The sequence below is a fragment of the Osmerus eperlanus genome, chromosome 2 (genome assembly GCF_963692335.1).
Source record: "Osmerus eperlanus chromosome 2, fOsmEpe2.1, whole genome shotgun sequence".
In the NCBI taxonomy this organism is placed as follows: Eukaryota; Metazoa; Chordata; class Actinopteri; order Osmeriformes; family Osmeridae; genus Osmerus; species Osmerus eperlanus.
Genome location: NC_085019.1, coordinates 13,977,557 through 13,993,827, shown reverse-complemented (window position 1 = coordinate 13,993,827; position 16,271 = coordinate 13,977,557). Strand labels below are relative to the sequence as shown.

Genomic DNA, 16,271 nt, shown 5'->3' with positions numbered 1-16,271 from the left:
CAATGAGATGTAATAAATTGTCTTTGAATAAGTCAACATGGTATGTTTGGGGTCTGTAAAGAACTGCAGCGATTAATTGAAACTGTGGAACGTGGAAGACTAATGATTCTAGATTAGTATTACATGGTGTTTTGACTTCAATGTTTTGGTCAGTCTGACAATATATTCCAACACCACCGTTTGCCTGATGTTTTAAAGTATCGGTGATAATGTTCATTGGACTGTAACAATTGTAACGGCTGTTGTTATAGAAGGTGAAATTAGGTAAAAGTAAATGTTCGGTTGGATAGTTTGGTTGAAGCCACGTTTCAGCCACACAAATGCACTGACACATCAATAAAGTGTTGTTTGCTTGCATGTTGTTAAAATGTGCATTGAGACTTTGAATGTTATGAAAAGCTATTGTGAATAATGGAGGGGTTGAAGGTGAGTTTTTTGAGATGAAGGGAGCCATTGTTGCAAGAACTTCTTTGATGTTGCTGTTACAATAAATCTTTGACTCGTTTAAGTCTTCAATTACTAAGCCTGACAGCGAAGACACACGACTTAAAGCTACATAAGCTTGTCCTGGTGCAAATATCTTTTTCAAGTTTACGACTGCACTTTTCACTGTAAGACCTTGAACTTTGTGAACGGTACAACCCCAGGATAATTGTATTGGGTACTGACGGCGTATTCCACCATTGTTCGAGACTCTGTCCTCTACAGGTTTAATTATTGTGAGGTTTCGATGAGTATTATTTGCTGTAGTTATTTTAGCTCTTTGCAGTTGTCCAATTTTACTGTCATCAAATTCAACATGTATTTCAGAGGGAAAGTATTTGTCCGTATCAAACATGATTTGGATAACTGTCCCAAAAGCACCATTAACGAGTCCATCTAAAACGTCAATGTTTTTAGTCAGCATGATGCACGCGTGTATACCCAAACTCACACTTGGCTTAAGACAACTATTAAAAACTTTGGTGTGGTGGCCATTCTTTCTTTCCATACGTCCTGTTTTTGGATTACGCTCAAAGTCTTGTGCTTCAATAGTTATAGCATTTGGGCAAATTGAATTGAGCATTTGACAGTTGTAATTGCAAACTTGTTTATTTGTAGCAAAAATGTGGAGTGCATTCGAGACTTCTCCTGTTTCACATTGCTTCAATATTTCAACGTCGGTAGGCAACATAGGAGTTGATTTTTGATGGACACGTATGCGATTTAGCAACTCAGCAAAAGTTGAATCTTTTTGTCTCACAACTTGTGTCAAATGTGCAATTTCAAAGTGATCGTTCCAAATGTTCAGTCCTGGCATATCACTGTACAGAGGTTTCCCTTTCACAGGCGGTAACTGGTAAAAATCTCCCACAGCAACCATGCTAACTTTTCCAAACAAAGAATGATCTCCGGATTGTTTTATTTGTCTTAGTCTTCCGTGAATGTATGCAAAGAGTCTGTTGTCTACCATTGATATTTCATCAATGATCAGTAATTGTAAATTGGATAGTTTAGCTCGTAAAGAGTTTATCTTTTCCTCACCTAACGGCTGGTAAGGTAATCGCACATCTGTGCCAATACAAAAAGTGTTGTGTATGGTAGCAGCACCAATGTTATACGCGGCAACGCCAGTAGGAGCTGTTATTAGCACTGTAGTGTCATCAGGGTTTGTACATAGTTGCGCTAAAATTCGAGACAACTCATAATGTATGGCTTTAATCAAATGGCTTTTTCCTGTGCCCGCTCCACCAGTGACAAAAAGGTGTATTTGTTGTGGTTTTCGTCCCCATACTGTTTCTAAACTCCACTGACGTAGTTTGTAAAATATGCGCGCTTGCTCATCATTTAAAGATCTCATTATGTTCCATGCTGCTTCTTTAGTCATGAATGTTTTTCTAACTTCTATGTTACCAGTCATAGGCAAAGTTTCTGTCAGGTCTGGAATATTTTCTGAAATGGGTTGTAAATCAGTTTTATTGTGCATAACCTCCTGGGATTGTAAACATTGAAGGCGTTCCATTTCAGACTGGGGGCAAATCTGTGCCCATGCATCATCCAAATCAACCTGCTGTTCCATAATGAGTTGAGCATCATCTAGTTTGTCAGAATTTTGTTCATACAAGGACCTATTATTCTCAACAATTTCTTTAACTTTGTCTATGTCATCACTGAAGTCACGTACAATTCCAACATTGTAAAAATCTTCGTATGTTACAAAAGGATGTGGTTTCAACTGACAGTCTTCATAGTGGGGCAAAAACAATTGTAACTGGCTTTGATGATATTTTTCTGGATCTTTTGTGGGTGACAGTCTTGCATATCTAATAACAGCTGGTTCCGTGCGTGTTCTTTTTCTGATGTGGCCAGAATTGTCCTGAAGTTGAACGACACATTCGCTTGGATTAGCTGGGACTTCACTTTGACTCAAGACTCGATATTCCGAGCAAAACGTGGCAAGGCACATGTTTTGAAACAGTGGTGATTGTGGTCTATGTTTATACCTGTCTATCACACTTGTCATCCATATAGTGTTATGTTCATTGTTGTCATTTTGTTTTCTGTCTCGCAATACACTGAGAGGTAAACTCATGCGCATAGGGTGTTCTCCTGTTGGTATGAAAGTTACTTTGCGTGAGCATTCCTTTAAATGCATTCCAGTTAGTCGATATACTGCTTCTTGTGCAGACACTTCTCTATTATGAAGGTAAACACTGCCGAGTGATTTGAATGCAGCTTTGGCATCCAGATTGCCTTTATGTCCTTCTTTTTGTGCACAATCGAGTAACAATCCCATTTCTCTCTCTGCTTTGGATATATAAGAAATAATGTACACTACACAAGAATATGCATCCACAATGTACTGAATATCCATATTGGCATTCCAAGCTCTTAACAGGTCTTTGTTGAATTGGTTAATCCAAATGTCACCGGGCTTTCTTTTTAAAACAACGCTGGTTTTATTGGTTAGTTGTGAATTTGCTATTTCAAAAAGCAATTGTGAAATGCCGATGCTTTCAAACAGTTCCTCTGTCGATTCAAATGTTTGGTCACTATTTAGTAAAGTTGTTCTGACCATTTTCAACATCTTTTCAGCCACGTCTGGTGTCATCAGTTTTCTCAATTCGTCTTCCTCATTCATTGGTTGATGTGATTGTTCTGTATTGCATTGATTTTGTGCATAAGTGACATTCAAGTTTTCTTCAGTGTTATTGTGTTCTTGCATGGGCATTGCAGGGTCACGTAAGTCACTTTGAACTACTTGTGGTTGACTTTTTGCAGGTTGGACAATACGATCAATAAATGTTCGACAAGATGGGGGTCGTGGAAAGTTAAACCGACATTCAGTTTTTTTTTTCCTACAGGTTTTTGAGTGCTTAGTGCTATGTTTTTGCACAGTGTTTACAATCTCACACAGTTCATCATCATCTGATGATGGCAGTTCACAAGATACATATTTGTCAATAAAGTCTACAACTTTCTCATCAGGGTCTTTGTCAATTTGAGGGGCTGATTCCACCCAGAATAAGCAATGACAGTGAGGGGAGCCTCTGTTTTGAAATTCTACACGGTAAAAGTAGTCTGATATTTTTCCAATAGGAGCAGCTGGAGACATAATCACATCTTTTAAGAAACTGTGCCATCTGTGGTCAAACATTCTTGCAGCTGTAACTGGGTTTTGTTTCAACAATGCACATTTCTCTGACCAAGTCAGTTCATCAATAGGCACATTTTTATTTTGTTCATGACTGAGTGTTGTTATCATTTCAGGCCAGCGCATGTCAGCTGAGGAAAATGAACAAAACCATGTGGGGATTCCTAGTTGTCGTATCATAGCAAACAGATCTTTTTGTGCAGATTGCCAAAAGGGGGGTGTTCCACGTATAGGTCTTAAGAACTTGTAGCCTTCGTCGTTTTTTAACAATCGTTTTAAAGATTCTGCATCAGTTAACAAATTGGGTTGCTCTTTGTGAGTCAATTCAGTGCCTGAACCTTTGCGCATGGCAATTGAAACATTTGAAAGAACTTGTTGTACTTCTGATATGTACTGGGCATAGAATATGAAGTCTGTGTTTTTAGCAAATCTGCCATCAGCATTCAGTAAACGTGTATTTAAATATTTTGCCAGGGTTATTCTTTCTTTGCGAGGGTCATGAAAAGTAGGAGCTCCCGTGGGGTATAACATAGGAAAACATTTTCCTTCATTTGTAGCATCTTCTAACAGTTTAATGGGATGATTATTCTCAGCAGGGGCAACTGATAACACAGAGTCAAAATGTTGATCCAAAACTTCTTGTGCAATATCTACTGGTTGTAAACATGTGTCTAGAAACATTCCATGTGTTTGTTCAGTGTATGTCAACTCTTCTTCAGGATCATCACTTTCGGAATCATTTTCCGTTTTGTTCTTTTTTCTTTCATTAGAAACGCTTGTTGTATGTATTGACACAGCATTATCACATATTTCATTGTTCTTATTTAAAAGTCCAACAGTTGCATCAACTTGAGATGGTGTGTTGGTATTATCGCATATTTCCATATGTTCATGATCACTGACTTGCACATCGTTAATTTTGTCCAGAGGGTTAACCCATTCATTATTAATGCTAATGTCATGATACCATTTGTTATTTAACTTTAAGTACTCCAACGCATTATAGACATGGTTTGTATGGACATGTTTATATTCATAATGCCCCTTGTATGTTAATTTGCGTTTTAGTTTAATTCGTAACATTAAATCATTTCCATCATTTCGTGGGAGCATGTTTGTTACTTGATCGACATTAGATGGAACACATACGACAGGTCCATGGCAACCATTTTGTCCGCCCTTTGGTAATGCCAACAGTTTCATAAAAGGAATATGTTTCGCTATTAAGTGTTGCTCAAGTGAATTTAAGCACTGTAGCTGAGAAGGAATGGCTTCCAAATGCAAATTGTTGGCTACACTTTCTTGAGGCATTCTACCAGCACCAATTTTACGGTGACATGTGTGACATATCCACAACTTAGACGATTGAATATGTGCAGTGCAGTTATTATCACAGTCTTCATTACAAGTCTGTAAATATGTATCTGTAATGCACTGTTTTGCCAAAGCAGCAACTGTTGGACTGGTTGTGTAGCGATCATGTTTACATTCAATGACTTGCTTTCGAAAAAGCTGGCGATGACAAGCTGAGCAAACAAATCGAGGGCCTTCTTGGACATTTTTTCTAAAGGATTCTATGACAAAATCCATGGAATATGTCAGATTTTTCTTATTGATATATGTTTGCATGCTTTGTGTTTTTACACTGCTTTGAAAGTATGCATCTTTTGTGTACTTTGCCTGACTGTATTCTTGCAGTTTAAAACGGAACTCTTCATTAGTTCTGTACTTATCTCGGCTGGATTGCAATTGTGTTTTTCTGTATTTCTCATTTGTCGCATACAATTTCTTTGCCAACATAATGCGATTTTGTCGGAATTGAATGTCATTCTGATATTTTTGCTTCTTAATGGCTGCTTTATCTTGTGATAGTTGTATTTGACCAATGGCTGTTGTTGATGGCCTTTTCCTCAAATGTACATTACACATTGGTACAGGGTTTTTTGCTTGACACAATGATGCACATGTACCTTCAGAATGTGTATCTGTTACACAAGTTACCAATTCATAATGGTTTCCATTTACATGGTTCAAATATATGGCATCGTCATTCGTTCTTGAAAGACTTTTGTACATGTTCCAGCGGTGTGAATTAAATGTGTAGATGTCAGTATGAAACAAATCTGCTGCCGTCATAATTTCTAATTCAGTGCCCCACGTATTTGCATACATCATTCGTGAAGACTGTATGTATTGTTCTACAGAGGTGTATTCATCTCTAAGAAACCTTTTAAATGTTTGCTCATTTTTCATTAAGTGTCTTACCACATGTTTGCGTATTTTCATGTGAGGGCTTTCATTGCCGCAAAGTGCCATTGCCAATGACCGGAATAAGCAGTTACCATCCTTTTTAATAGCTTTTGACTCACATGGATAACTTAATACAGTGTTTGGTTGAATTCTGGTCGACACATTATTATTTACATTTTGCAAATCTAACTGTGAACATAAAGCACTTTGATTAATACATGTTAAGGGATTAAACGTCCATGTCGGCAGAATCACGTCACCAATTACTACATCATTATTTTTACCCAGTTCATCAACTGTGTTGACAGCGTTGCCATATGTTTCATGCAAGTCGCATTTTTGAAATGTGTGTGTACAGATATTTTCTGTTTCTGTTGTTGCAGTAGCCCTACAGTCCACAACAACGTTCAATGTGCTAACAATACACTCACTATATTTGTCTACACTTAGATCAATACTTTTCATCGTTGAAAGTCTTTCATCACTAGTAACATTGATAGACCTATCGTTTTCACACAAGAAATTCTCATTTTGCAATGGCAATGCATGACTACACTCTGTTTGTGTTTCAAAAGTGCTCTCGGGAACATAAACAAATACCTCTGGCGTTATTTGTGCTTTCATGGCATTTGCATTGCGTTTCCGTGTACTAGACTTGTGTAGTGCTGTAGTGTTTATGTTGTTGCCGTCTTCTAATCTCATTGTAAAGCTCATTCCAGTTACCTCAAACGGTTTTCCAAAGGCATTCATTGAACTTGCAAGCCTATTAATGTGATGGCTGTACATATCCTCAAAAGTTTGAAAGAAACACACAACACTTTTTCCTGTTGGATGAAGAAGGCCATCATAGCTGCGTGCGTGGGAGTCAAATACTGCATAACCACTGGTGTGTTTAATAATGGCACAAGTACTTTTATTAATTGTCAAAAAACAGCTGTCATCTTCTAGTACTACTCTTTGCAGTGCTTCATAAAGGCTTATTGACATGTCTGCCAAATCTGGATCATAATCATGTACTCCTACTATGCCACTAAATGCTTGTCCAAGATTAATTGTAAAATCAACATTATGCAACACATGAGACTTTGGCAAATCACTTACCAAAAGATGAGTATGTTTTACCTGATTGCGGTTCTGCACTGACGTATAAAGCTCGTTTCCATTCACAAGAATAATATCAAGGTCACTACTTTGCCACGTGCACACATCTTTCAGTTCATTCATCAACATTGCTGTTAAACTGTTTGTCAGACATTGTACGCCTGCATTTTCTGCAAACATCACATGTCCTTGATGAAAAGATCCTTGTATATACCTGTTATGACAGCTTGGAGGCACGGTGTTGGACAGCTCACCACTGTTCATGTATTCAACAGAGTTTGTTGAATGACTTTTGATAGTTTTAATTTCATCAGGTATTACAATAGTGTACGTTTCAAAGTTTGCAAGATTTGTATCAAGTTTCATTTCAAAGTTTTCAGCGTTGCACAGTTTTGTACAAAAGTTTGCAAGGTTTGTATCAAGTTTTTTTCCTTGGTGACTGAGAGTTTCACCGTGAGAACAGTATGCCCCAATGGCTGCACACCTTATAGATTGCAGAGGCAGTGTGAACGATGCTCCACTGGTCCTTGAAAGAGACTGCGATACATTATCACAGCTCACAACAGGCACAGACTGTGAAAGAGAGTCACAGGGCCTAAAGATAGATGACCGAGAGGTCGGAAGAGGAGGAAAATCAGAGCTTGGGGTGGGGGATGAAGATGGGATATCACAAGGGGTAGAGTGGGGATCAGTGGATAGAGAAAAATCAGACAAGGCGCTACATGTTGCAGCAGCAGCCAAGTGATGACGCCCTTTCCGCCAGTTCTTCTTCCTCGGCATCTGAAAAACAGGGAAAAGTTATCAAGTAAGGAAGAATAACTACACATCAGCAGTACCAGTCTTCATAAAGCTACATTGGTATATAGTTTTTCAAGTGTACATTACTGATATTAGCAGTGACATCACACATTTTTTTTTATTATTGCTCATCAAAAATATATGGTTATTTGATATGGGGCAGAGAATAAGTTTACAACTTTTCATACACATTGTAGTGCATAAATAAGTGACAGCAACTTCAAGACAATTTTATTTCATACAATACAAAACGGGAAAACATTTGGAATGCCATGGTCTGTATTTTGTCAATACAGGAACACAGTCCTCCAAGTTTATCATAAGAGGACAATTTTATTGATTAGCATGACATATGAAATTAGTAACATATTTATTAATACATGATTCAAACAGTAACTGTAGCCATCAACATTAAAATAGTTAAATGCAGATTGATGCTGAACCTAAGTAAGTAAGTTTATTTATAAAGCACACTAACACAGCAAAAGCTGACCGAGGTGCCGAACAGCACAAAAAAATTATAAAAAAGACACCATAAAATACATTGTAAAAACAAAATACACAGTCAATAACAGTTAAATAAGTAAAATCACAACTCAAGAGGTAGTGGGAAACCCTAGTGCATATAGGTGTGTTTTAAGTTTTATTTTAAATACAATGAAGGAGCCTGCCTGATAGAAAGGGGAAGTTGATTCCATTTAAACATTCACAAAAAACAAGCATTAAGGAAATCAAGTGAAGCCTCTGCTCACTGTTAAATGATAAACTGTATTTTGTTGTTATACTTTAACGACCCTACAGTTCACTTCCGAACATACATCTTTAACCCAAACACTTAATGCAAACAGTAGTCAGTTACTGTTACAACCCTCTTTGCCTAACATGGAGGTAATGGCAATGTGTGGAAAATGCACATTCATCACAGGGGAATAACAATGGAATGATGCCAAAGCAAAAACCAAAAAGTATCTTATCTAGTAAACACATAAACTTACCTAGACTAAACATACATGGGGTGGCACCATTCCTTACCTAGTGTGTTAACACAGGTTCGCTGTGTGATGGTGTATGCCCATGAAGGGCAGCTTACCTATTCCAAAGCCCCGTGTGCAGTGAACAAAAACAAACCAACCTAAAGCACAATATCAAAATAACTGGTCTATTAAAAGGGTTCACTATGAAGCAAACCATTCTAACAAAATAATAACAACATTTACAATGATTTCAACAAGAAGTCTCTCTGACTTGACAACTCTCTAAACAAGCAACTTTCCAAAGCAATCTCTGAAACAGCTGACCAGTGCGGTAATTTTATGTTGACAACTAAACCGCTGATTGGAAGTGCGCGGCTGATTGCAAATCACGAGGTAGGGAGACTGATAGCCAACCGCCAACAAACGCCGACTAGACCATACCTGCATGCAGCGAATAGAAAGAAAGAGGGGAGAAAAGAAAAAACACACAACCACAACTATACAGACTGAATTAGGACATTTTAAACATGGGTCCGTAACAAAGACGTTGTTAAAAATGCTCATTCACATTCATTTTTCTCAATTAATCTTATCACTTAAACACACTGGGTTAGCATTTTTTCCCACAAGGAAGTCTAACCTCAACAGTGGATCCTTGGTCTTCTGGAGCAGATATCCTTTTCTTGGCTGCCCTGGATCTCTTGCTGGAACGTGGCATCTAAAAAACACATAGAAAAACCATCAAAAACTATGAAATGTAACATACCACACTACTGCTTAACAATTTCATAGTCTTACATTATCATAACTTCATACTCAACAGTTCTAGTATACAGACCTTTAAGAAAATATTGAAATGGTTAGGATTCTCAAAACAACAATCTCTGTACTTAAAAAAAATATTTAGACATCCATTATTTACCTTTATTCAATTTACACTGTCTACATTCAAATTTAAGTCTGTAAAATGTAAACAGAGAAACGGACTCAACTATAAATACAAATTAAGACCAATTGAGAACAATTTATCTTGCAAATGGTTTTTACTTTAAATTCATGTTTCATCAAAAGAATCATCACAGTTTAACACAAATAACCAAACCTTACTGTTAAAATACTGCCAAGCCACTGACTCACATTAGAAAATTAAAACAAATAAACATAGCCTAGAAGATGTACCTGTAGGTCAATTACATAATCAAGAGCATGGAGTAGGAATGGATGGATGACAAAATACCCCGCCGAGCCCAATCCATTAAATATTTCCTACCCATAAGTTAATTTCCTGAAATGCAATAATTCACCAACATTTTGACAATTTCATGCTCCAAACATTGTGGGAACAGTTTGGAGATGGCCCCTTCCTGTTCTAACATGACTATGCAACAGTGCACAAAGCAAGGCCCATAAACACATGGATGAGCGAGATTGGTGTGGACGAACTTGAGTGGCCTGCACACAGTCCTGACCTCAACCCAATACAACACCTTTGGGATGAATTAGAGCAGGGACTGCGATCCAAACCTTCTTGTTCCACATCAATGTTGGACCTCACAAATGCACTTCTGGAAGAATGGTAAAACATTTCCATAAACCTCTTAAACCTTGTGGAAAGCCTTCCTAGACGAGTTGAAACTATTATAGCTACAAAGGGTGGTCCGACATCATATCCTATGGTTTAAGAATGAGATGTCACTCACGTTCATGAGCGTGTAAAGGCAACCGAGCGAATACTTTGGCAATTTAGTGTATAAAATTGATACAAATATAAAATGTTATCAAGAGATGGGAAATCGTGCAGCATAGTACAACATGCCGATTACAAACGTATTGTAGCTCTATAGGCTTTCAATGGAACTCCTAAACGATCAAACCATGAACCCAAACAAAGCTAGCAAGCAAAACAACCATGGTACCATTGCTACTTGTTTAATGCTAGGTAGCTCTATCTGTGCAGCAAACTGGGCTACCTAGCTACAGTTTCAAAAAGAATAACTTACAATGTGAAGACCGTCAGAAAAACTTGGAACGAACAAACAAAATTACATCAACAATGACATGTAGCTAAAGATAGAATAACCCAACCGTAGGTAGGTACAGTACATAAATTTGAAACGCCGTCCACAAAAGCAAAAACTAGCCTTAAGGGTTATAGCTTGCTCGGCATTTATCTGACCTCCTTGTCTATTTGTTTGTGTATGGCCGCACTGCAACTACAATTCACTGAATCTGTCTTACTAATTAAACGTTGCCTTCGAATAAACGCCGCACCACAAATGATCATTGTGTAATACACGCTGCAGTGTTTAATCGAAAGACACATTTGGAACTCACCGTACTAATTTAAATTACATCAACAATGACATGTAAAAATAGAACAACCCAACCGCATAGTTACGCACAGTATACAAATTTCAAACGCGTCTCACAGAAGCAAGTATAATGTTAAAGATTTTACGACTTGCTAGCCTGTAATACTGTCTGTACAAAGAGATATCCTTAGCTCAGCTAGCCTAGATAGATTAGCTGCTATCCTGTTTACGACAGTATAAAAGTCTTCAAGTTATCATACGAATACAAACGCTAAAATATAGCTGCAGGCAGCAATGGCGGGTTCCTCCTCAGCATTGCAAACCATTACAAAATTGACATGACACAGACATGTATTTCATACATGTACACAACATTTCAATACAATTGGATCAATGGCTGATTTGAAGTCATTTTTTGAAATTCTTCACAAATTGTCACTGTAGAGAAATATCCATGCTGCCGACATTATGGGTTCTTGAGACTTCTTTGTTCCCCATTGGCAATAAGGCATGCGTACCAACTTTTAGACATTTTGGACTGACAGGGTTAAAATGCCACCCTTTTGAAAGTGACAACTTTGAAGCGTGTTCTGTCAGGCCACCTGTGCTCTGGTCAGGCCCATCATGCAGAGATCCATTCTTTAAAAGCTTTGATTACAACAATAACTTTATGAAAGTCAGAATACACTTTAGTAAAGGACGTGTGTAGTTTATGTACTACTACTGCTTGCTCTGCCCACACACTTTCCCCATCCATGCTGTTTCCCTCTTTGCCAGTGCGGGTGGTGCGGTGGCCGCATGAGGTTTAGGTGTAGTCCAAAAGTTGCCTCCCACAATCAAAACATATTAACCGCAACATTGTTTTCAAACTTTCTCAAAGATGGCTTGAAAACCACAGATATTGACTCTCTTCTTGAGTAGATCTCTTTCCAGAATCTCAGTCAATCCAGAATCAAGATTAGCCTCATAGGCAATTGGTCTGGTCTAGGGCACAGCCCACGTTCAGCTCCTTGCAAGTATAGCCTGTGATAGTAAAATGGCCGACTCTCTGTTCCCATTAAACTACACAGCATGCACACTCAAGGTGACCAACAAGATTATATTAACTAACAAACAATGGCCGGGTTTCCCAGATTCGTTAAGAAGCTCTTAACGCTAAGAGCTTCTTAAGAGCGTTCTAAGAACGCTCTAGAACGCTCTTAGAACGCTCGAACGAATCTGGGAAACCCGGCCAATAACATTACAAACATCTAACTGAACGAACACAACAACTGAAATCCCTTGCGTAGCTGTTGTTTTTTTAACATGCCGCACTGCATGCTGGGTACCCAAGAGCGCTGACGCTGATTATCTAGCTGTGCTCCGACTGCGTGATATGACGAGATGCTAGTGGTGCGCTGAGGTCTCAGAGTCTCCTGCCCGAGTTCAAGTTCTGCCCGATTAGCAAGCTATTTTTACTAATGTTTTGTTAGCAATTGAATGGTAATGCAAGCTAGCTAAAAACAATGTTAGTTAGCTTGGCTAAACTGGTTTTCATAGCAACAGAAATCAACAAATCAGATCAGTCGAACTTTATTCAGAAATGGGGGGATGGCGGGAACATTAAAGGTGTAGGTACAGTAAAAGTGAAATGGAACGCGTCTTTCTGCCTTGAAGCTGCGTGCGCATCAACAAGACCCCATCTATATGTAAAGATAACATCCAAGCTAACAATTTCGCCAAATCTGACTGCAGCATTGTATACCATATGTACCGTGTTATGGTTGTTTGAGTTAAACAACTTGCTAAATGAATTAAATGTCAAATCCAACTATAAATGTATAAAAGAGAGTTCCAATCAAATCTGAATTTGTTTTAAACCTAGAGGTTTAAAAGGTTACCTTTGCCTAAACTGACATGCACCAACTCAGTTTCAACAGCCATTTACACATTTAGTCTCTATTTGTTACTCTATTCTTAAGGCATGTTTAACTTAATGTCTGCACCTCTCTGTCACCAACTGTCTCTGCAGTGGGGGCTTCACAGGGTGTCTACAGGTATAAACAAGTTAAATGTAAGACCTTTTAATACCACTTCCAAATGAAATTAAAGACCAAACTTACGATGGAAATACAAATCAAAAGTGGAAATATACAGTCATCTTTCCAAGTAAACACTGATGTCTGTTCAATATGAACAGTATGGTAAAATGACAATAATCGGTTGAGTTTAAGAACATTGACTAAATGTGTGTAATGCGGAAGGATAACACAAAAATGTAATTGCTGTCCTAAATTATACTTATTATTACACTAGGGTGGAAATGGTGGAGCAGAAACTAACAATTCCATGAATCCCATGGAAACAAAGGCAAATGTGTGAGATGTACTGATGTGGAGCACAAATGCTCCAAGAAGCAGTACTTCTCTTGAGTGGTTTTTATTCAGATGAATAATCATTGGATTCAGGTCAAAAGTCTATCACTTGAACTAGTTTCATCACTTAAGACACAAAGTCAGCAGCTTGGCATACTGGCACATGGAAAGGATTAAACATTTAGACTTTCATCAAAGTAATGCTGGCTTGTCCTTTTTCATCAATGTCCTCAAAAAAGCAGGCTGCAGAGCTACTGTGTCTGTGGGGTGACTGTCTCTGGAGGGCTGGCAGGCAGGGGCAAGCAGGGCCTGCAGGCAGGCAGGCCAGCTGGATCAAGCTGTTCTGGGGTCAGGGCTGAAGAGAAGCTGTCCAGCTAGAGAGGGGTAGTCCAGCAAGGGGTCTGTGTGGATCTCACCATCCTCGAGTCTGTTGCATCCTCTGTTGAACTCTGTTGAGCAGGCCTCTGCATGACCCTCCAGACCTGTCAAAGTGAAGAAAGGGTCCATGTCAGTTGTGAAAAATGAAGCTTTTCCCATCTACACTTGATACAGACTTCAGTTTTGACTGTGAAATGCAGTGTCATTACTTGAACTTGAATCCAAATGTGTTGACGTCATGGAGACCCATGCAGTCACTCAAAACACAGGTTCGATTCCAGGCTCTGGCAAGAGTATTTACCTCTAAACTGGTCAATATATACACATCTGACAAAAGACCAGCTCGACCTTTGCTTGTAAACAGTGATTCTGACTGTAAGAGACCTTTAAATAGCCTGACTTACCGAAATTGGCAAAACTAGCCTGGCTAACGTAGGTCGCTTTCTCAGGGCATATGACGAATGAAACAGGCTCGCCTTGAAAAAGTCTCCCTGCCGCATAGGCTTATTACAAAGACTTTCACGCCAAAAATCACCATTATGAGCCGACAGGTCTGTGGGGAATTGCTTTTTCTCGTAAAGGCTGCTCTCCTCGACCTTTTTGATGAACAATTCGCCGAGATGCAAAATGACTCACTAATTAAAAACACAGAGGAAAAAAGCTAGAGCTACAGTAGCTACTTTTCGAGTTTGGTTTTCCGTCACTTCAGAATCACGATCTATAAGGTCTAAAAGTGCTAAACCTTCACCATAATTCAAGAGTAGTGTACTTTCACAAACCCAATCATTAATTCTAGCTTAAAATGTGTAAAACCAGGACTTACCGAAAGTGGCTGCCTTCAACACGGCTTTCACGGGACACGACTTTCACGGGACACAGGAAACAACAATGGCCGCCGAAAAATAATTTATATTCGTAACAGCGAGCTGCGATTGGAAGCGAAATGAAACAGGGGCTAAAAAACGAGGGTGGGGGCGTGGTCAGCACACATTTTCAAGAAAGCATGCGTGTGTGTGAGAATGTGGAGCACGCGCGCACAGGAGCAAAGGGAGAGAGGATTTGGGGAAACAGCCCTAGAAATTAGCCAAGCATGCATGTTTCAAATATTCACTAAAAATCGAGTTTTCATGTTACAGTCAACTTTTTCTCAGATTTGTGTACTCAACATTCTCAAGAGTCTTCATATGAACTAGTGATTGAATCAGAGTATCAGTTTTTGGCCGGCGGATGTGTAAAGCATTATTTTAGCATTAGCAATGAATTCAATTTGCTTTATATCAATCATTTTTTGAGGTATGAAGTTGCCTTTGCACATGGTAACATGTTGTAGTGTCTTCCACGTGACATACCAAGTTTGGTGTTGATATCTCAAAGATTTGCTGAGATTTGACCAAACGTCCTGTTTGGTTGCTTTGTTGCAGATTTTGATTGGCTCTACCGGACAAACGGTTTTGAAAATCAGAAATCCCAACGATAACTTTTTTGAGGCTCAGTCTGGATATCATCTATGGCAATTTTGAAGAAAATTCAACCAAAAATGTAGGAGGAGTAGGGAAAAAACGCGTTTCCTTAATCTTTATTGTACAGAAAAATCCAATATGGCGGCCGTTATAGCTTCTTGAGGCTTTTTTATTCCTCATGAGAAATAAGGCATATGTAATGAATTTCAGAATTTTGGGACTTATGGCCTGCAAATGGCATCAATTTGAAAATTGACATATTGGGGCGTGGCCTGTAGCGCCACCTATTGTCTCACATGGCCCATGTTTGGTATGGTAGTTACTAATGGTCTGCAGTTTCAACATGCCAAATTTCACAACTTTTTACGGTACTGGTCTAGGGGCTGCCATTGACTCCCATGGGTAAAAAATAATAATACCACCAATAACAATAGGGTTCTCCTACCGGAGGAACCCTAAATACATGTTTTGTACTGCCATTGTAGGATCTTATTACTCACTGTCAAATGTAACAATGAAAATCTCTGAGGGCTGCAGGAGTTCTCCAACGATAAAATAAAATGGTCGTCTTCTTGTGCGTGTACCAAGCTCGCGCGTGTGTCAAGGGGCTCTGGCCCCTTGTGTGTGAGAGAATGTGGAGCACGCGCGCACAGGAGCAAAGGGAGAGAGGATTTGGGAAAACAGCCCTAGAAATTAGCCAAGCATGCATGTTTCAAATATTCACTAAAAATCGAGTTTTCATGTTACAGTCAACTTTTTCTCAGATTTGTGTACTCAACATTCTCAAGAGTCTTCATATGAACTAGTGATTGAATCAGAGTATCGTTTTTTGGCCGGCGGATGTGTAAAGCATTATTTTAGCATTAGCAATAAATTCAATTTGCTTTATATCAATCATTTTTAGAGGTATGAAGTTGCCTTTGCACATGGTAACATGTTGTAGTGTCTTCCACGTGACATACCAAGTTTGGTGTTGATATCTCAAAGATTTGCTGAGATTTGACCAAACG

At 38.7% G+C, this 16,271-nt stretch overlaps 2 protein-coding genes across 2 annotated transcripts; both read right to left on the bottom strand.

Annotated features, from left to right (window-relative positions):
• Positions 1–213: 213 nt before the first annotated feature.
• Positions 214–4,545, bottom strand: LOC134037031 (uncharacterized). Its single transcript, XM_062482312.1, has 4 exons — positions 4,538–4,545; positions 3,272–4,394; positions 487–3,193; positions 214–221 (listed from the first exon to the last, which is right to left on the bottom strand). Exons 1-4 carry the CDS (start codon positions 4,543–4,545, stop codon positions 214–216), a joined length of 3,846 nt encoding a protein of 1,281 aa, XP_062338296.1.
• A 1,907-nt stretch (positions 4,546–6,452) lies between these two features.
• LOC134037020 (uncharacterized) lies at positions 6,453–15,793 on the bottom strand. Its single transcript, XM_062482300.1, has 5 exons — positions 15,762–15,793; positions 9,398–9,475; positions 7,346–7,765; positions 6,608–7,312; positions 6,453–6,461 (listed from the first exon to the last, which is right to left on the bottom strand). The coding sequence occupies exons 2-5, from the start codon at positions 9,473–9,475 to the stop codon at positions 6,453–6,455; spliced, it is 1,212 nt and encodes a 403-aa protein (XP_062338284.1). The 5' UTR covers positions 15,762–15,793.
• Positions 15,794–16,271: the final 478 nt, after the last annotated feature.